Raw genomic sequence first — 21138 nt, 5'->3', positions numbered from 1 at the left:
AAGATGTTTATTTGCGAGGTGCCCTGGGAAACGCCAGCCGAAGTGGAGGAGGCTGGGAAGGGAGGAGACACACGAAGGCTGCTGTCCAGGAGGCTGGCGCTGCAGACAACTGAGTCTGTCTCACTGGGGGACTCCGGGAGCATGCATCTGGCCTTCCCAACTGAGGGCACAGGAGCTGGGCCTTACCCATAGACCCAGAGAGCTGCTTAGGGCAGGGAGGGAGGGGGCATGGCACTCTGGCACCTCCCTGCCTTGCAGTTAAGTGGCGCTGGAGGAAGCCTCAACCGGTGGCAGCGCTGGTAGTTGGAAGCTGTCCCCGGGCTGCCCGGGGGGTGTGGTGGACATCTGTGGGGATGCCACATCTGTATAGCTTGCCCCAGGAGCACTGGGTCAGGGTTAGACTGTGTATCCCAGGAGGGCATGGTGGCCCTTAGCAGGTATCTGCCACCCAGAGGGTTCGCCCATCAGCACAGGCAGCAAAGTCCAGGACAGAGGCCCTGGTAACACTGCGCCATAAATACCCTGTAGCTTTGCTCCCCGGGGCATCCCCTTGGGGGAGAAAGCACAGAACTCTGACTCCTTTGAGGGTTTTCTGGAAAGACATAGGTCTGGCACTGCGCTGGGCGCCTGGCAGCGTGATTCCACTGCAAGTTCACTTTAACCCTGAGGGCGCGGGGTGACCACCCCTGGAAGACAGGAGAGGCGCCCCTCAATAGGTTTGGGCCCCGTTCTAAGTCCAGGCAGAGCTGAGCTTCCAATCAGCTCGGGAGATTGGGGAGCAGAGGAGAGAAGGAGGAGAAGGAACAAGAGGGAGAGAGACGGGACCTAGTTTCCCTTTACTAAATCACTGCATTCCAATCTTTGGAATTGGGATGATTATTCCTGGGGAACAACGGCCTTGGGAAAGCATGTCTGTTTGGTGTGTGTAGCTGACCCAGCACTCCAGAGCTGGTTCCAACACATGGGTTGGACAGGGATCCCACCAGAAAGCCAAGTTCATCCTCCTGGGGCAGAACAGGAGAGTCCACCAGATGTGCTGAGGTTCAATTCTCCTGGCTGGCCCTCTCCCCCTAGCACCCGGGAGCTCCTGCCCCCCAGGCCCCCAAGCCCTCCCTCCCTGGGCTAGCAGGTGATAATGGCACCAGTACCTAAATAGCCCTCACATCCTCTTTCTATTGTTCTGAGACAATGGTGCTCTGTGGCTGTGACCCCTGGGAGGGCCACCTTCCCTGCCCTGGCTCCTCATCTGTGGGATGACATCAGATTGCCACCAGCCAGCCAGCAGCGGTGGGGTCAGGCGTCCAAACAGCCCGACTTCCTTGCCTCGCCTTTCCCAGGGCATGATAAAAGCCTTGGTACCATGGCCGTGTGTGGACCAGCGGCGACTCCCCTGTCAGCGGGATGCCGCTGCCCTGGCCCTCTCCCATCCCCAGTCTGAGAAATCAGCTCCAGATAGAAGTCGCCCCTGCCCTGCTCTCTGTCCAGCCACCTGTGGCCGCTGGCAGCTCAGGCCCCACGGTCTCATCTGTCAGCGGGTGACAGCTCGGGCATGAGCTAGTTTGCACAGTTGAGATAAAGAGGCCAGACATCAAAAGGCTCCCGCTATCCTGCGATGCAGTCCCGGGACACTTCTCAGTGGTCGCTGTCGCAAAGCCAGGCGGAGAGAGAGCAGAGACTGTTTAGCCTCAAAGTCATGTTCTCCGGGATCAGCAAGTGGGCGAGAGACCTTCAAAGGGTGGTGATGGAAGAAAGGGACAATTGATGAACTGTGGCTTTGGAGATTAGAAGCCTCAAGGATCTGTCATTGTAGCAGGGAGTGAGCTGTGAGAGCCCTTGGGGGCGGTAAGACCCAGCTTTCCACCCAAGCCTAAAGAAATACCGAATAAATACTTGGTAAAGAAATACTGAGTGCCCCAACACAGAAATACTGTGTTTGGAAGAGAATGTGGTCTCCTTGCCATGCGATTCAAGGAAATAGAAATGCTTCTATTTATTACTTAGGTTTTAAACACGAGGCCTCCCCTGGTGCGATGCAACAGTATCAACATATATAAGGTGATGTTTTGGAATTCAGGGTGTTGTTGGCATTTGGATTACGGGCTCACACTCGGTATTGCAACTGGTAAACAGTAGGAGCATAATAGATGTTTACTGAGTAATAATGTGCTCAGCACAGATTAAAGGACTACAGATAGTGGATATCAGCCTTGGCTGCTGAATCTTTTTAAAAAAATCTCAGTGATTGGCTTTCCCAGAAGAGAAATTAGATCAGAATCCAGTGGGGCCAGGACCCAGGTACCAGCATGTTTTAAAGTTTCCTGGTTGACTGCAATGCACATTCAAGACCAGGGCACCACTAGTCTATGCACATGTTATTTTGTAATTTTAGTGTGTGTGTGTGTGTGTGTGTGTGTGTGTGTGTGTGTGTGTGTTACTGGGGATTGAACCCAGGGGCATTCTACCTCCAAGCTACATTCCCAGTCCTATTTTATTTTTTTTATATTGAAACAGGGCCTCACTAAGTTGCTGAGGTTGGCTGTGAACCTGAGATCCTCCTGTCTCAGCCTCCCAAGTACTGGGATTATGCTCGTGTGCCACCACGCCCAGTGTATGCCTATGTTATCCTAACAGATGAGCCTTTCACCATGCAGCAGATAAGTTTCCTCTTTATGCCAAGGGACATCCTTTCTACGCCACGTTTCTGCCCATGACCACTGGCTACCCCAGGCGTCTAAGGACTAAGAGCACATGAATAGGTCTGCCCTCAAATGGTCAGTTTTCTGTGGATCCAAGAAATAGCAGGTGAATGGGGATATTTAGACGTGGGGGGACATCTGCCTCCCCTTATTAAACTCAGCCAATCCATGCTCTCCGGCTAAGCTGCTGCATGGTGTTATTTTCCTCTTCAAAAACTCTCAGCAGGCCTTCTCTGCATCAAAACATAGCCCAAACATTTTGAGAGGCCAAATTTGCCCCCACAGTCCAGCCCAGACTTGTCTTCTGACCCCATTTCTCAGAGTGCTTGCCTTAACCAAGCTCCTCCGAGCTGGCCATGAGTCCATGTCTACACCCATGCCAACCCCAGTCTCGTGGATCAGCAAGAAAGTGGCTAAAATAACATTTATCGGGACCATTGGTATGGCTGAGACTAAAACGGTAGGTTAGATAAGAGTATTGTATCAGCGTTAATTTCCTTCATTGGATAACTACTATAATTACTTAAGAGCCTCATTCTTGGTGAAAGCACACTGGGTATTTATGGACCAAGGGGCGTGGTTTGTACAACTTGCATTGAGATGATTAAGAAAAAAAATACGTACATAGAATGAGAAGAAAACAAAAGAAGCAAAATGTTGACATGGGGTTAATCTGGGTAAAGTGTATAGAAATGTTTCTTGTACTATTCTTGCAACATGTTTGTTGAGTTTAAAAGCATTAAAAGCATTTCTAACTAGAACTTAAATGAATAGGTGGTTTGGGCGTCCTTCATCCAAGCCTGTATCTTCCAATTCGCCCACCTAAATATCTCGCCCTGCTGTCAAGCTGTCAGCCAGTCTGCTCCAGGACGTCCATGGATCCTGGCTCCTGCACCAGCCTCTTATCTCCCCAAGGCCATCTCAGGCACTCACGGCTTGAGATGTCGCCCCCACCGCCCTTCCCTATCTGTCCACCTGGCTTCCAGGACAATCCCTTTCTCAAGGAGCACCACTTGGGGGTCTGTCAGCTGGTTCGGCCACACTCTCAGGCTGCAAGCACCCTTCCTCTTATTAAGGGGTGCAGCAACACCTTCCTGAGAAGCAGCTGACCCAGCGTGACAACCCACAAATCTAACCCAGGTCTGTCTGATTCAGGAAACAGCCAAGCAGGAACTGGCCGACCCAGTGACCTTGGATTAGAACTTCACTTGTGTAGGACTGTCTCTCTCTCCAGCTGTAGAGTCATTACTCCGACCAGGTGACTCCCAGCTGTGACACTTCCCAAGCAGAACTAGACAGCCACCATCCCCGAGAGACCTGCTCCCACCCCGAGGACTGGGCCTTATCACCGAGGAACTGCTGTGCCCTCTCCAGCATCCAGGAGTCCATCAGAGCAGGGCCAGGGTATGTCCTGCCCTGGTCCTGTAAATCTTTGATCTTTTAAAGAAATGTTTATGTCTTCCTTACCTCTGAGCAGTTACGATGAAGCTGAGAACATCGTCTTCCCCAGACAGGTGGCTCGTGTCAAAGATCACGCTGAATTCATACTGGTGGGAAAGAACATTTGGCACCGTCAGGAATCCCAGACTTAATCTGTGTCGGCTAGAGTGTTCTGCAGTGTATGCCCATACAGGACACAGTGGCACCCGCTGGTAATCCCAGTACTTGAGAGGCTGACACAGGATTTCAGGTTCGAGGCCAGCCTCAGCAATTTAGTGAGGTCCCTTAGCAACTTAGACCCTGTTTCAAAAATAAAATAGACATGTCATTGTCAACATGATCCTCATTATGATGGGAGACTATAGTGCACCAATAAAATAAAAAAAATAAAATAGAGCTGGGGGTGGAGTTCGGAGATAGAATGGCTCTGGATTCAATCCTCAGCACCAAATAAAATAAAATAAAATAAAATAAAAAGATCTCTCCCCGTGCACACAGCCTGGGAGGCTGCGTGAATATATACAGACAAGGTGGCCGTCTGCAGACCAGGGAGAATGCCCTCACTGGGAACCAACTCTGCCAGGACCTGGACCTGGACTCCCAGCCTTCGGGACGTGAGAGATTACTGTCTGTCTGGCGTTTATGCCACCTGTTCTGGGGGGACAAAGGCGATAATCTCAGTCAGAGTCAATGTTGTTTAACACTGTGTCCAGGTATCACCCCAAACAATCCATGAGCCGCCCAAAATCATGTGAGTGCACCTACCCCAGCAGGGAGCATTCAGGGATTGGGGGGAGAACACCCTAAGCAAATGGTTTCCATCATTTACGTGTCAGGCATGTGTGTGTGGGGTCATCAAACCGCCTCCTCTCTGGGATCAACCAGCAGCGACAGGTGGACAGGGGATATCCTGGGGGGGCAGCTGCAGACTCAGAGGCTGGGGGGAGGACTGGGGGCCTGCGGCCAAGGAAGTGACCCTCCCCCTCACCTTTGACCTGGACCTCATGAACGGGAATCCCACACTGCATTTGAGGAAGTCCGATTCCAGCAGCTCACAGGAAATGCCCATCTCATCCTGAAAGAGAAAGCCCAGGCACTTGGCAGGCTGCGTGGAGCCAGATGTGTGGGAGGGCCCCAGTCCTGCGGGAGAGTTTGCAGACAGCCGTCACTGGAGCCATGCTAGCCGAGCCCTGTGGCCAGGCCAGGCCCCCAGTCCTGCTCTGATCCCCCAGCTTCCCCTGGGTTCCTGAGAAGACAAGTACAGGGGGCAGAACTTCTGTTCATTCTCAACCAACGTTTCAGGTTCATTTCAAGTGGCTGAGCCAGGGCTGGGCAGAAGCCTCTTAAGGTTGAGACCAAGTCATCTTCTGGCCCCTTCTTCCTAAGCCCACTCCCCTAATCCTGTCTCTCAAGGTCTTGCAGGTTTAGGAAAGACAAATTCAAAGAAACTGTCACCCCACGGGAAGGAGGGCTTCCTTCTACAGCCTAAGCTGGGAGGCTGGGCCGCCACCCGAGCGTCTGCCCAGGGTCAGGGTGAGGGAAGGCTTCCGGTGTAGCGGCCTAGGTTTGACTTTGCCTAGTGCAGCTGGAGAGACCTGGGGCGGGGGCGCTGCTGTCTCCCCACCCAGGGACACTCTCCAACCAAGGCCACGGGAAACCAGGAGGAGGCCACATCAAGACTTCCAAGGGGAGACAGCGTGCAGATTTGGGAGGAGGAAAGAAAAGAACAGAACTAGCCCTCGCTGAGTGTCCACCTCAGGTCCAGGACACTGAAGTTCAGGAGGAATCTCGCCAAGGTCATTCAGCTCACGGGGGCAGTCAGAGAGAATGTGGACCAGACTTGGCTAATTCTGAAACCTACCTCTTTGTCCCCTCTATGGCCTAGAATTTCTAGACAGTGAGCGCAGCCAGCCATCAGGGAAGCCCAAGGGGACCAATCTGTGGATTCTGAACCATGTCTCAGCTCAGACACCCGTACTTTGGATTAGCAGAATGAAATTTTGTTTTTACTGTATATCCAGTAAGAGAAAAAAGGTGAACATCTCTTACTATCACTATCATCCATCCATCCATCCATCCATATCCTAATGTATCAAGTGAGCATTATCAAACACGTGCAAAAGAGAAATGATAAAAGGTGACTATATAATTTATAGGGTTAGAAGTACAGACAGCAATTGGGAGGCAATAGTAGGAGGAGATTCCTGAGGTGCCGGGTAGGTTTTCTTTCTTGATTTGGGTACTATTTACGAACGTGTCATCCATTTTGTGGAAATTCATTGAGCTGGGCATTTAATGACGTATGTACATTGTTAGACATCAAAACAACTTTATCTAGAGAAAAGCAATTAAACAAAAACCAAAAAATACAATTGAACAAGGGATGGGAGATATCCCTTTTCACAAGGGGAAACTGTAGTGTACCTTTTTTTTTTTTTTTGGTGATACTGGGGTTCCTGGAAGCCCTTCTACCTCCAGGCTACACTCTCAGACCTAGTTTATATTATATTTGGAAACAGGGTCTCTTAAGCCAGCTGAGGCTGGCTTCGAACCTGTGCAATCCTCCCGTCTCAGCCTCCCAAGCGCAGGGATTGCAGGCGTGTGCCACCTCCCCTGGCTAGTGTATCTTTTTAATACCCAGTCTTGGAAATAACTGATCTCAACGGTTATAAGATATAAATGTTTATAAGCACTTTTTCTCAAGGAGAACTTTCTCCTGCATTAGCATCACCTTGGGAACATCTTTAAGATACAGATTCTATATCAGGTGTGGTGACGCAATCCCATAATCCTGGTATCTGGGAAGCCAAGAGAGAAGGATGGCAAAATCCCAGAATTTAAAAACTCTTTAAAATAAAAAAAAATCAAATTCAGTTTATTTATTTATTTATTTATTTATTTATTTATTTTTTGGTGGTACTGGGGTTCCTGGAAACCCTTCTACCTCCGGGCTACACTCCCAGACCTATTTTTACATTTTTATTTGGAAACAGGGTCTCCTAAGCCAGCGCGCGCGGCTGGCTTCGAACCTGCGCGATCCTCCTGTCTCTGCCTCCCAAGCGCGGGGAATACAAGCGTGCGCCACCACGCCCGGCCAAATTCAGTTTTTAAAACCAATCCCATTAAAGACAACGCTGGGGAGACGTGGCAAAGTTTATCTGCCCCTGGCTTTAAGAAACAAGCTGGCGGATGGTGTTTTGGGGCGTGCGTGCATTGGAGGGGTCCCATTACCTCTGCCAGGCACTCGGTGCGTGCCAGGAGGTGAAGGGAGTGGCAGAGCCCAGGGACTGGGCTTCCTCTTCGCTCTGTTTTCCTCCATGTTTCAATCATTGGCCACACTGAGTTGACAGAACTTTGGCACTCTCGAGGGGCTTCTGATTACAAGAACCTCAGCTGATCAGAAATAAGGACCGGCAAATAGTCTAGCCAGTGTCCACGACTGCCAGGCAGTGTAGACATCGGAGTCTCTGGTTCAAATACAAGGCACATCTATCTACCGCTGAGTGAAACTGAAATCTCTGAGAGTGTGGGCTTTTACAAAGTCAACAAAAGCAAAGCTGGAAAATGTGTCAACCCTCTCTAAAAGCCAAGGATGAAGAGGTGCCGGGTAGAGCCGCAGCAGCTAACCGTGGGGAGTGAAGGCTAACCTGGGTGATCGCACTCAACGCCGCTTCAGAAGACAATTTTTTCCCCCCCTGCGGTATTGGGGATAGAACCCAGGAGCATTGTACCGCTGAGATACACCCCCAGTCCTCTTTTTTATTCTTTATTTTTAATTAATTAATTAATTAATTAATTATTTTTTATGGTACTGGGGATGGAGCCCAGGGGCATTCTACCTCTGAGCTAATACCCCCAGCCCTACTTTTTATTCTTTATTTTGAAACAGGGTCTCACTGAGTTGCAGAGGGCCTCACTAAGTAGCTGAGGCTGGCCGCGAACCATGATCCTGTCTCAGCCTCTGGGGTTACAAGTGTGCGCCGCCACGCCTGGCAAAGATAAAGATTTTAACAAAGCAGACCAAGAGAAACAGTCAGGAAAAACAAGTCATAAAAAAACCCAATCCTTTTGTGATTGTACTAAAAAGGGGAGGTGAGTTATGTTACAGCAGGAAAACGCACAGACATCAGCAGTCCATCCAACACTCCGTTCCTTCTTCCGTTTCAGAAATCAGGGCACAGTTAAATAAGCCTTTGCCTTGGCTCTAAGATACCGCTGACATTCTAATTACCGTGTTACAAGTGCAATTAAGTCTGGAGTAAAATAAGCCTACTTTTTACAATTTTTTTGAGTTTCATTTTTCAAGGGAAAATTTTGAGATCTAAACTTTCAAAAACATTTTGACTACGAATTCTTGGACCCTATTTTAAGTGGATTCACTAACTGACCTTTATCCCCATCTTTCCTTGGCCAGCGAGGGCAACCTATACCATAAAGTACTATCAGGGAAGCCAGGCGTGGTGGCACACGCTTGTAATCCTGGCACTTGAGAGGCTGAGACAGGAAGTTCAGAGGTTCAAGGCCAGCCTCAGCTACTTAGTGAGGCTCTGTGCAATTTAGGGAGACCCTGTTTCAAAATAAAGAATAAAAAAAGAGGGCTGGGGGTGTAGCTCAAAGGCAGAATGCTCCTGGGTCCTATCCACAGTACGACTAAATAAATAAATAAATTAATAAATAAAATAAGGCTGGGGGTGCAGCTCAGAAGTAGAATGTCCATGATTCAATCTCTAGTAACACACATATGTGCGCGCGCGCGCACACACACACACACACACACACACACACACACACACACAGTGTTACTTCCTGGAGAATATAGTTAATTCAGTGTTATTTTTCTACCAATACACATCGCTCTCGAGAAGACCAGGAAATCATCAGTTAACAGTTTTCAGAACACAAGGATGGGACGCATACTTGGTCTGTGCACACCTGCCTGCAAATCCTCTGCGCCTGGCATCAGCGGCTTCTGAGTTTCTGTTCATTAATGAACGGAGCCAGGTGTGGTGCACACGCCCATGATCCCAGTACTTGGGAGGCTGAGACAGGAGGATCTCAGGGCCAAGGACAGCCTCAGCAATGTAGTGAGAGTCTCAACAACCTGGTGAGACTTTGCCTCAAAAACACACAAACTACAAGGGCTGGAGGTGTAGTTTGGAGGCCAAATGCCCTGGGTCCAATCCCTATAACCACAAAGAAAAAGAAGAGGTAAAGGGCCTTGGATCATGGAGGATGCAGAGGAAGGGGCTGTGAGAAGCAGCTCACTCGCCGGTCTGCCTGGCACGAGATGCCTGCCTTGGCTACTTTCTTCTTCTCTTTTTCAGACATAACTTGGCTGGGAAGCGTGGCCAGCAGGAAATACCTCCCAAGTGCCAGACGCGAAACAGAGAACAGAAATGACAGGTCAAAGGGGAGCTCTGCTTTTGAGTAAACATCATTGAGTGAGCAAAAACTAATGCCTTCTAATATGGAGGGGGAAAGTCCAATGTCCATTAGCTGACAAAATGAATGAATACTATGTGGTATATCCATACAATGGAAACATTATTCAGCCATGAAAAGGAGTACTGATGCATGCCACACATGAATGAGCCTTAAAAACACTCTGCTAGCTGAAAGAAGCTAATCACCAAGGGCTGATTCCACTGCACATATATGAATCCATTTCTATGAAATGTCCAGAATAGAACAATCTGAAGAGAGGGAAAGTATGTTCGTGGTTGCCTCAGACTTGGGAGGAGACTGGGGATGGAGAATGGCAGCCAGAGGGTATGGGGATTCTCTTTCAGGTTGACTGTGGCAGCTGCTCCCCAACCTGTCCTATAGGCTTCCCCAGATGAATCTTAGCACACAACTTTGTTTCTGTTCAAAAGCCTTCACAGGTTATTAACAATCAATATTCTCTGCTGATTCCTAACTAGGAGTGTGCACTGGAACCACTTGGGAAGCTGAGATGCCGTGCACATAAGACCAGGCTGAGGGCATGGGGTTGAAACCCAGGGCGTGCGGTTTTACAAGCCCCCTGTGCCCTGGCATGAGCCTGAGAATGCCCAGGGTGGGCACCTCTCCAATATGCTGCTGGAGAGATGACAGCAAAGCCTGTAGAAAGCTTTGTAGAAAGGTCCCTGATGGACACCCCACTGGGGAGCCAAGAACTCAAAGCCACAGCCCAGGTGTGCATCTGCTAAAATTCCCTGTGTGGTTCTGATGTGAACCCAAGTTAAGAACCTTCCAAAGGTGGCTGGACTGCAATAAAATCCCTGGGTGGGCTTGTTGAAGATGCAGACAGCAGGACCCTGGGAGTGGGATTCCGTTGGGCAAAATCCTCCTGACGACTGGTGCAGACACTGCCAACTTAGAGGTTAAGGCATTGAGACCCAGGTGCATAAGGGGAAATAAGGTGCCTTCAATGGAGCTCTAACTCTGGCAAGGACTGAGGGCCATCCCATTATGGCTCCTGATCTGTGAGCCCACAGACTGAGCCTCAGACAATGTGTGCCCTGTCTACCACACCCTAAGGGTGGGGAGGCAGAGAGATGGACCCTAGAGACCATGGCTGGCTCCAACACCTGTGTCTGCCTGGCTACTATCCCCAGAGGGAGCCCATCCATGCACCCATGCATTCATCCATGCATGCATCCATCCATCCATCCAAAAATTGGTCCATCATTTGGTCTTAATAGGAAACAGCTTTTATAGAATAATTCTCATGTTTAATGTCTGTATGCTTTGTTACTTCTTATATTCCTCATTCATTCATTTAATAATAGTCTAGTGAACAGCCATGGCACCCTTCATTGGGCATCTATCTTTGTAACACAGTCCTTGATGTCTCCAAGGAGAAGACCCAGCCTGACAGAAGGGAGAAGGATCAACTAGTTTGAAGAATGACCAATCGTTTCTTGGATGCATATGCGGGTGAGATGCTCACAGAGTGGAAATGGGTATCCCTATGTAGGAGAAGCACCAGCTCTCCCAATTCTACTCCATAAATCCTATTTTATAACTGATTATCATGACCATCGTTGTAGCTTCCCTTTTAACCAACTAAAAAGTCTAAAAGTTATTTAAGTTATGGAATTCAAGACTGGACACCATGGTCTACCAGACTCATGCCACTGTTCATTTCCGTCGGGAAATTAGCCCACCATTTGAATGCTTAGGGCAAAAGCTATTATAAGTGATAAAATAAAAATGTCACCCATGAACTTGACGATGAAGCTGAGGGTCCATGTACTCAGAACTTTATCTAAGAGGCTCACAGACTGAACAGGGCTCTATGGCTAGTGTATGGACTTGTGCTCTGTCATGAATTTATTCAGCAGCCATGATTGAGCTCACATCCTGTGCCAAGCACGGATATATCCCTGTCCTCAGCAAGCTCTTCTTAAATGCCAGCCTGCTAGTTGGCTTACTGTTACTATAACACAATGCCTGAGTTAACCAACTGGAAAAAAAGAAAGGTCTATTTGGGCTCAGTTTCAATTCATAGTCCTGGGCCCATTACTTTTGGACCTGTAGCTATGTAAGCACATCATGGCAGGGAATGAATGACTAACTAAGCAAACTTGCTCATCTCATGGAAACCAGGAAGCAAAAGATAGAGGAAGGGGCAAAGTCCCAACATCCCCTTCAAGAGAACACCCCAACAACCTCACTTTCTCCCACAAGGTCCCACCTCTTAAATGTCCCACCACCTCCCAACAGCATCAGAGTGGGAAGTAAGCTTTTAACTCATGGGCCTTTGGGGAATATTCTAGATTCAAAGTATAAACCGGGCTTGGTGGCATACTCTTGTAATCCCAGTACTTGGGAGGCTGAGACAGGAGGATCATGCAGGTTCGAAGCCAACCTCAGCTACTTGATGAGGCTCTCAGCAGCCTAGTGAGACCATGTTTCCAAATACACAGGAGTGTAGCCTGGAGGTAGAAAGCCCCTGGGTTCCATCCCCAGTACCACACACACAAAAAAAATAATTAAAAAAAGTATAGCATTCAGACATAACGCAATTGCCTTGGCAGCTGGTGTAAGAGAATAATATAGCAGCTAAGGGCTCTAGCTTTCAAAGCTGCCCATGAGGACAGAGAAGGGAGCACAGGCCACCTCTTAGGGTGTTTGGATTGTGCACACATTAAGGAAAAGCCTGAAGCCAGGAACTTCAGAGATCAATACACAATTAGCACAATTGTAAGACCCTTTTATAGGAGCACTGAAGTGAGGAAAACCCACTAATACAATTAAGCGCTGAAATTATATGTCCCCTTTGTGTTTTTTAAAGCAATATGCGGAGATGGGCTTTGTTTTACAGGATTATACTTGGTTTTCTTCTCTCTTTGGGTCCAGCATTTCCAGCTAGTTAGCCAATTGTTTAAGAGGCCTTCCACATACAAATCATCACCCTGGACATAAGGGCTGACTTCTGTTATTTTAGGGGCTAGGTTTTAAATTCAATTTTGCTAGAATTGTGTATAAAAATTACTGATTTTTCCTGATCTTTGAATGGGGGGGAGGTAAGACCAGCCACAGGGTCATGAGGCTGCCCAAGACCCTGTGTGTTTTCTCTGAACTTTCTGTATTTTTATATAATTATATTAAACTTCTGATGATGTTGGGAGCTGCCTTGTGTGTAGGGCAGAGATGAGCGGACCGCTTTATTTACGACTTCCTTGGCTCTAACCCTGCGGAGGTAACAGATGCATCAGAATTTTTCTGTTCCCGTGTCATATTCTACACACCTCTCCCACACAGGGCAGTTCCTTTCTGTCCTTCTAAAAGTGTTTTCATGTCTCGTGCTTCCCAATACTGGTTTTCTACCCTGATGCAGATGACTAGCCTAACCACAAGCCGCCTCTCTCGGGCAGGTTGTGGGAAAGGTAGGAATCCACATGGGCAGGGCTCATCAACTTTTCCTCTGGTCCCTTTATTATATATAGCTGTTATGGTTTGGATTAAAAATGTCCCCCAGACCTCATGCGGGAGACAAGGCAGCCATGTTCAAAGGAGAAACTTGGTTGTTGAGGGAGGGTCCCTAGGCGTGTGGCCAGGGGCAGTGTCTTCCCAGGGTGGCTGCTCCAGCTGCTATGATCTGACATCTCTCTCAACCCTACCCTCTCTCTCTTCTCCTTGTCATAATGCCCTGAGGACCTGCAGCCCTGGTTCCTGCTTGGGAGCTGGTCTAATGTGGCCTGAAATCTCTAGAACTGTGAACAAATAAAGTTCTTTTAAGTTCTGCATGCCAAGTGTTTGGATGAGAGAGTAAGAATGCTAACACAGCAGCCATGCACAGACTTCCCAAATGTGAGCACTAGAGTTTCTTTTGTTGGAAGAGGCTGCTGAGAACCCTCCTTTACTTTGGGAACATGAAAGTGCTTGGGAATTCCCATTCCTTGGGGAGAATGCTTAACCAAGCTTCCTGTTGGAAAACTCTTGAGATGTGGTCTATTCATTAAATTATGCCCAAAGTTCCCTGCCTCGTTTACTCCTCCGGAGGATGCTGTTTGACGTCACACCCTTGCTTGGCACCCCCCCCCCCCACTTTTCCACCCCCATGAGAACGCTTCTGAGTAAACCGCTTTCCCTTGATGCCTCAGGATTTCATTTTAGGGAACTAAGCCCAAGACAGTGGGAAAGAGGCCATCAGAGAAGCATCCAGCTTCCCTGCTCTCTGTGCCTCAGCGCTGGGGATGCTGTCCTGGCACCAGACCCTGAATAGATAGTCGTGTCAACCTCTCATCCTATCCAACACCTGTGTGCAGGGCAGAGCTGCTTCACCGGGACTGCCAGGGCTACGCAAATCAGATCTTTTAAGATGAATTCCATCTGTGGGTTAAGGATGCCAGCTAACATGGCTTGGCAGGCTTTCTTGACTACATATTAATTTTAATCCACTTAAGGGCCTCGCACACAGGGACTCATTTAATTATCATTCCCTAGGGTTTCTTCTTTGTCCACTCTTAGAACAATGTCTCCCTGCACTGTCCAAACTAGACGCCAGGGAAAAGGCCTGAACAGCTGCCCAAACCACCTCCCTCTCTACAGTGCTTCCCAGGGGAAGGAGGGAGGCGCCCTGGAGCTGCCTCTGTTTGGGATTGTTCAATTAATTTTTTTTCTTCCAAACTGTCTTGGGTTCAAGTCTCAGCTCTACCACTTACCAAGCAGCATCTCAAGTTCTCCGCTATAAAATACGGATAGTAATTCCGACACCAGAGTCCAGCCATAAGGAGTTAAGGAGCTATCCTGACAGCAGCCACCAGGGCTCTTGTTGGTATTAGGCTCGATAATGGGGATTCCCCAAGGGTTTTCTTTGCTTCTGCACCTGCAGTTGCTGAGATGCTTAGGCTGTTCAGAGCATCCTCGGGACATGACCTTCAGCCTGGCTGGGTTGCCAAAACGACAATGGCGTGCTACCGTGCATACACTCTAAGCACGAGGCGGGCGCTGCTCTGAGCACTTTGCTGGGATGAATTTATGCTTCTCAACGGCCCTACGTGGCCATGGGTCAATAGCTCATTTTTCAGATGAGGACGCGGAGGCCCCACTTGTCCAAGGTGACGCAGCAGCTGCAGGAGAGCCGGTGCCGGCACTCTGCCCAGCTGCTGCCGTGCGTGAGGGGCCTTTGGGGGGCCTAGGGAGGAAGTTGCGTTCCCCCTTTCCTGGAACGCAAATGCCGAGCCCCAGCCCACAGCTTCTGGGTCAACAGGAGGAGCCTACTGCTGAGCTTTTCTAAGCAGGTCCCAGCCACTGGGGATGCTGGCGGCCAGAGACCATGCTCCGAGTAGCACTGATTAGGTTCAGAGAAACACTCCTGGCTTCCTTGCCTCTGAGGGGAGCAGCTTCCTGGGCTGGATCCATGTGGACAGTCTGGCAGGAGAGGGTGGGAATCAACCTGCTGAGCAGTGGCTACCTGAGAGCCCTTGCTGATTCGGAGCAGGGCATGCTGGGAAGCCTGCAAGGCCCTGACCCTGACAGACGGGAATCCTCCCCAGGCTACCAGTGGTCTCTATGACACCCAGAGACCCCTTTCCCCAGCTCACTTCCAGCTCCCCTTTTGAAATCTGGCTCCAAAACTAACTTCACAGTGGTCCTGAGGTGAAGAAATTCTAGGGAACCCCAAAGGAACAGGGAACAAACATTTATAGGGTTTAGGTTGAGCTGGGCGTGACAGCACAAGCCTGTGACTGCAGTACTTGGGAGGCTGAGACAGGAGGATCACCGATTTTAGGATAGCCTCAGCAACTTAGTGAGGCTCTCTACAACTTAGTAAGACCACTTAAAAATAAATAATAAAAAAATAGGGCTGGGGGTGTAGCTCGGGGGTAGGATGTCCCTGGGTTTAATCCCCAGTTAATACCCCCCCCAAAAAAAGGCATCAGGCAGAAGTGGTTTTGTGTGTCCATACATATAAGAGGGGTGGATATAGCAGGGAAGCAGGGGGAATGGGGTAGAACCCAGACTCTGTCTCTTATAAAGCTTTTTTTTTTTTTGGTGGTGGTACTGGGGTTCCTGGGAGCCCTTCTACCTGCGGGCTACACTCCCAGACCTATTTTTACATTTTTATTTGGAAACAGGGTCTCCTAAGCCAGCGCACGCGGCTGGCTTCGAACCTGCGCGATCCTCCTGTCTCTGCCTCCCAAGCGCGGGGATTACAAGCGTGTGCCACCACGCCCGGCCCTCTTATAAAGCTTTTAAGACCCCAGTTTAGTCGTGTATAAAGATGGGAGAATCCAGGGTTTCTCAGACTTAATACCATTGACATTTTAGGCTGGACAGCTCTTTCCTGTGTGGGAGCTTTCCTGTAAGATATTTTCATGAGGTATTAGCAGCATCCTCGGCTTTTATTTACTAGATGCTAGGAGCACTGTTTTATTTGTGATAAGCCAAAATTTCTCCAAAAAAAAAATTGTCAGATGTTCCCTAGGGAACAAAATCACCCTTATGTGAGAAATACTGGGCTAATCAAATAGGGAGGTGGTTTGCAAACTTGGCGACCATTCTCTTCCCTGCCCCATCCATGCTTCTTTGCAGTTTGACTTTGTAGCTATTTGCATTGTGAGGTGGACTTTATTTCTCCAGCTTGAATTTGGGAAGGATTCCTGGCTTGCACTCGCTCGGCAAATGTAGCAAAAGAGACTGTGCCTGTTCCAAACCCAGGGCTCAAGAGACTTTAAAATCATTCTGTCTGTCTGTCTGTCTGTCTATTTATCTATCCATCTTTCTTTCTTTCTTTCCTTCTTTCTTTCTTTCCTTCTTTCTTTTCTTTCTCTCTTTCCATCCCTCCCTTAGTCCCCCCATCCTTCTCTCCCTCTCTCTTCTGTTTCCCCTGTTCTCGTTCTCTCTCTCTCTCTCTCTCTCTCTCTCTCTCTCCTTTCCTTTTCTTATACTAGGAATTGAACGCAAGGGGAATTCTACCTTTTCTTTCTTTGTTTTATTTTGAAACAGGATTTCATTAAGTCGCTAAGGGTCTTGATACTTTGCTGAGACTGGCCTTCAACCTGAGATCCTCCTATCTCAGTCTCCCAAGCACTAGGCTCGTAGGCATGCACCACCGCAGCCCGCTTCATCTTAGAACTTCTCTCCCTGGGACCCTGCTGAGCCAGGGCCAGTGTGCTGAGGATGACGGCCATTCGGCACCCCCGTCACTCTCCTGTCCCAGACGACAGCTGGGTTCCAGCTGATCTGGCGGCTAACCACAGATACATGAGCAAGCTCAGCCAAGCCTGGCCCAGAGCCAAAACGCTGCCCAGCTCCCGCCTTAAGAGTCCTGAGCAATAATAAATGGCGGGTGTACTATGCCAATAAATTTCAGGGAGATCTGTTACAGGAATGGGTACAAATCTGCTGTGAAGAGTAAATGAAGACGCCTTGGGCCCCACCCAGCTTGCAGGAGGCACTCAGGAGGGGGCAGCCCTGAAAACGTGGACACTGCCCACGCCCCTTGCCAGCTGGCAATGTCTGCCAAGGGCCGAGGAAGCCCTGGCCATGCACATGCCACCTTCTCAGATGCTAAAGTGAAGCCTGGCGTGGGGTGCACACTTGTAATCCTAGCATTTGGGAGGCTGAGACAGGAGGATCGCAATTCAAGGACCGCCTCGGCTTAGTAAGGCCTGTTGCAACTCAGTGAGACCCTGTTTCAAAATAAAGAATAAAAAATAGGGCTGGAGGTGTCGCTCGAAGGTAGAATGCCCCTGGGTTCCATTCCCAGTACTGCAAAAATAAAATAAAATAAAATAAAATAAAATAAAATAAAACGATGCTAAGTGAGCCCTTAAAGCACCGAGGGGAAGCGACAGTGGTGTCCATAGTTGACAGCATTTGTAGAGAGAAAGAGAAAGGAAATTCCGGGTGCTGAGATCACAGCATTGAGTCCATCAACCAAGGAGACGGGATGGAAGAGTCGGGGAGATGTGGGGCATGCACAGGAAACCCGTCACCGTGTCCCCTGGGGCCCAGGAATGAATTTCTGAACACAGAAAAACTGGCTCGGACGACTGGAAGCCAAGAAAGGACCGTCTGTCTTATCTATTGTCTCTAAATATTCAAAGTACCTGAGGGCGCTGCAAACCAAAAGAAAAATAAGAGAAACACACACAGAATAAAATCACGGGAGGTGTTTTAGACATTCCTTCAAAGAAATGTTTTGTTTTTTTTTTTCTCATCTGCTAAAGGTACAGCTACTCCACAAACCCACTTGAACAGAAAAGGGCCTGTTGGGGAAATTGCTCCGTAGAGAAATATTTGTAAATTACTGAAGCGCATTGATATTTTATTTGAATTCGACTGCACCGTGTTCGGATCTTTTTTCAAACACTGCAGTACGAGTCCCTGTGTAAGCAGAGGGACGTGTGATTAAAGTGAATCGTGTCCTCATTTACCTTTTTTGGGGTCTGGATTTTACTTGTTCCACTCCACGTTTCTTGAACAGGAGAGTTTAAATGTCCTGACATTTCAAATATGTTTGCATTAAAAAAATTATATCCAGTGTCAAGAACAATTTATGATCAGGAAGAGGCAAAGTCTTTCCCTGTGGGGCATCGTCTCGTGTGTGCTCATCTGTACCAGTGTACACACAGTGCCCGTCCCTCATATTTACAGGGGACGTGACCCAACATGCCCGGCACATGCCTGAAACTACGAATATTAACAAACACGACATGAACTGAGTTTCCTCTCTGTATCTTGCAGCGTTATCACAGAGCATCAGAATTTATCTGTCCTCCTAGGCTTTAGACCTGGTGTCCCCTTCTGTACTTTAGACCATTCTTTTTTTTTTTTTGGTCATTAAATTTTATTTATTTCTGATTATTTTTGTGGTACTGGGGATTACACTCGGGTATGTGTTCTACCTCTGTGTTACAGCTCCAGCCCTAGTTTTTATTATGAAATAGGGTCTCATTAAGTTTTAAGAGCCTTGCTAAGTTGCTGAGGCTGGCCTTGAACCTGCCATCCTCCTGATTCAACCTCCCAAGTACTGGGATTAAAGGTATGCAGCACCACAGCAAGCTAAATTTTATTTAATTTTTGAGGCAGAGTTTTGCTAAGTTGCTGAGCCAGCCTGCAACTTGTAATCCTCCTTCCCCATCCTCTTTGGTAGCAGGGATTACAGCTGTGAGCCACTGTGCCTGGTTTATTGAGACCACTATTAAATAAAATAAAGGTTAGTCAAAGGTAAGCAGAGTGATGCTGAAACAGTTGATTTAATAACCTACAGACTAACAGGTGGGTAGCGAATACAGTACGGATACACTGGACCAAGGCATGATTCACATTCTAGGTGGGATGGAGTGAGATTTCACCATATGACTTAGAATAGCATGTGTAATTTAAAACATGTCAATTGCCAGGCGTGGGGGCACACGCTTGTAATCCCAGTACATGGGAGGCTGAGACAGGAAGATTACAGGTTTGCAGCCAGCCTCAGCTACTTAGCCTCCGCAACTTAGTAAGACCCTGTTTCAAAATAAAGAATAAAAAAATAGGGCTGGGGGTGTAGCTCGGAGGTTGAATGCCCCTGGGTTCCATCCCCAGACCTGCAAAAAAAAAAAAAAAAAGTTATTTGGGAAGAAGCTGGATTAAAGATACCAAGCCGTCATGCAGAGATAAAGAGGGGGCTTCCGGAGGGAGCTGGCGGGAAGGAGCACCCCTGTAGCTGCGGTAGCCCAGGATGTGTGCGGGCTGAAGGAAGAAGCCAGAGTATAAGAAATGAACTTTCTGGGCTTCTCTCTGTGCAAAGTCACTTCCGCGAGCTTCTGTCTTACCTCTGCTTCCATTTTATCCCAAATGGAAAGTGCTGTGAAAAGCACCTTTCTGTTTTCTGCTCCCCCAATCTGAAGCCCCCTAAGGGGGAGAATGAGAGATTGACTTGGGGGAAGGAAACCCCCACCAGAGACCTGGCCCTGCTAGAACATTCCTTCCTTCCAGAGGAGCGAATGGGGGGCGGAATACCACACGGGAGCTCACAGGCTGGGCCTGCGCGAGTCTAGCAAGCCTCAGAGAGTCGTCCCTTTAAGAAGGCCCCGGTGCTCACTGCGTATGCTTCTCCCTCTCGCTGCCCAGTAATTCATGAGGCACATGTGAAATAAAACGGGCGCTATATACTCCCAGCCAAGCAAAAGAAACTCCACTTCCTGAAGCCAAAGCAAACATTGCTCACTGGAACTGGCCAGGAAACGGATCCGGAGAACAGGTAGAGCGTATCGTGGACCAGGCTTTGTAGCCCTGAGCTGGGAAACCAGGGGGGGGGGGGGGGGAGTCGGCCTTCTCCCACACCCAAGGCCCAAGAAAGAAAGGACTACTCAGAACCTAGAAGTGGTTTTCTTAAAAAAAAAAAAAGAACTAAGCCGGGCATGGTGGCACATACCTGGAATCCTAGTACTTGGGAGGCTGAGATAGGAGGTTCACAGGTTTGAGGATAGCCTCAGCAAGTATTGAGACTCTCATCGACCTAGCAAGAACCTAGTTTAAGATAAAAATAAAAAATAAGGATGTCATGTATCTCAGCGGTATACTGTTCCTGGGTTCAATCTCCAATACTTAAAAAAAAAAAAAAAAAGAGCGAAAAACTGTGAGAGCCAGGGGGCCGTGTGATTTCAACAGAGCCTGCGCCAGGGCCGGGCCGTCAGTGCAACGTGCCCTTTCAGCTCTTCACAGTTTGAGCTTCTATCTTTTCCAACCGGCTTCAGGGAGGTTGGATCCATCCACCATGAGATGGGTAATGACCACTTACACTGACCCAATATGTCAATGGCTTTCTCATGATGGCAATTCTGCTCTCAATTTGAAAGCTTCTATTTTCATTAAGGACAATTTAGGGCTACAGTGAGGGAAAACGACAAACGTATGCCCCTTCCTCTCTAGAGTTGGATGTCGGATTACAGTTTTATAAAACGCAAATCTGTAAACACTTTTGCAGTCTCTTACGAACATATCGGAGGCTGAAACATTCAGGCCAAATAGACGTTGTAACACCCCTGGGTCATCTTGCCCCGTTTGTGCGTGACACATACCCTGGGCCTCGCGAGGCCTCGCCGGCAGGCCCGCAGAGTTCTTCAGCCGGCCCCGGGCTCCCTCTCCTCCCGCTCACCCCAGGCAGGCCACACTGTCCTTTCTTGCACTGTTCCTCCGGGGTCCCTGCTCTCTCCCTTGTCCTGGAAGCCTTCCACAAAGCTCTGAACATTGCACACAAGTACCACAGTGGCAATTAATTTCAGGAAGAGGTCTGCAGATGTATTTCCTAGTGGGTTATAAGCAGGTTGCAGTCCACACCTACTTCTCTTTTGTTCGTGTATCTGCTATGCTGTGTGTGTGTGTGTGTGTGTGTGTGTGTGTGAGAGAGAGAGAGAGACAGACAGACAGACAGACAGACAGACACTGGGGATTAAACCCAGAGGCAACATGGCACCTTTCCACTTTGAAACAGGGTCTTACCAAATTGTTGAGGCTGGTCTTGAACCTGCAATCCCCCTGTCTCAGCCTCCCAGGTGCTGGGATTACAGGTGTGCACCAC

The 21138-nt window shown here is 48.7% G+C and overlaps 1 protein-coding gene across 1 annotated transcript in view; it reads right to left on the bottom strand.

The window, feature by feature from the left end:
* The window catches only part of ITGA9 (integrin subunit alpha 9), a gene marked incomplete at both ends in the record, with an annotated part of 279709 nt that overhangs the window by 56169 nt on the left and 202402 nt on the right, over positions 1-21138 (bottom strand). Inside the window, 2 exons of the mRNA XM_080715880.1 lie at positions 4164-4243; positions 5125-5211. Coding sequence (XP_080572006.1) covers positions 4164-4243; positions 5125-5211 — 167 coding nt within the window. The remainder of the gene's footprint in view (positions 1-4163; positions 4244-5124; positions 5212-21138) is intronic.

This window comes from Muscardinus avellanarius (assembly GCF_963383645.1).
Source record: "Muscardinus avellanarius genome assembly, chromosome: 18".
Lineage (NCBI taxonomy): Eukaryota > Metazoa > Chordata > Mammalia > Rodentia > Gliridae > Muscardinus > Muscardinus avellanarius.
The sequence above is the reverse complement of the archived record's forward strand: the minus strand, read 5'-3'. Positions and strand labels throughout refer to the sequence as shown.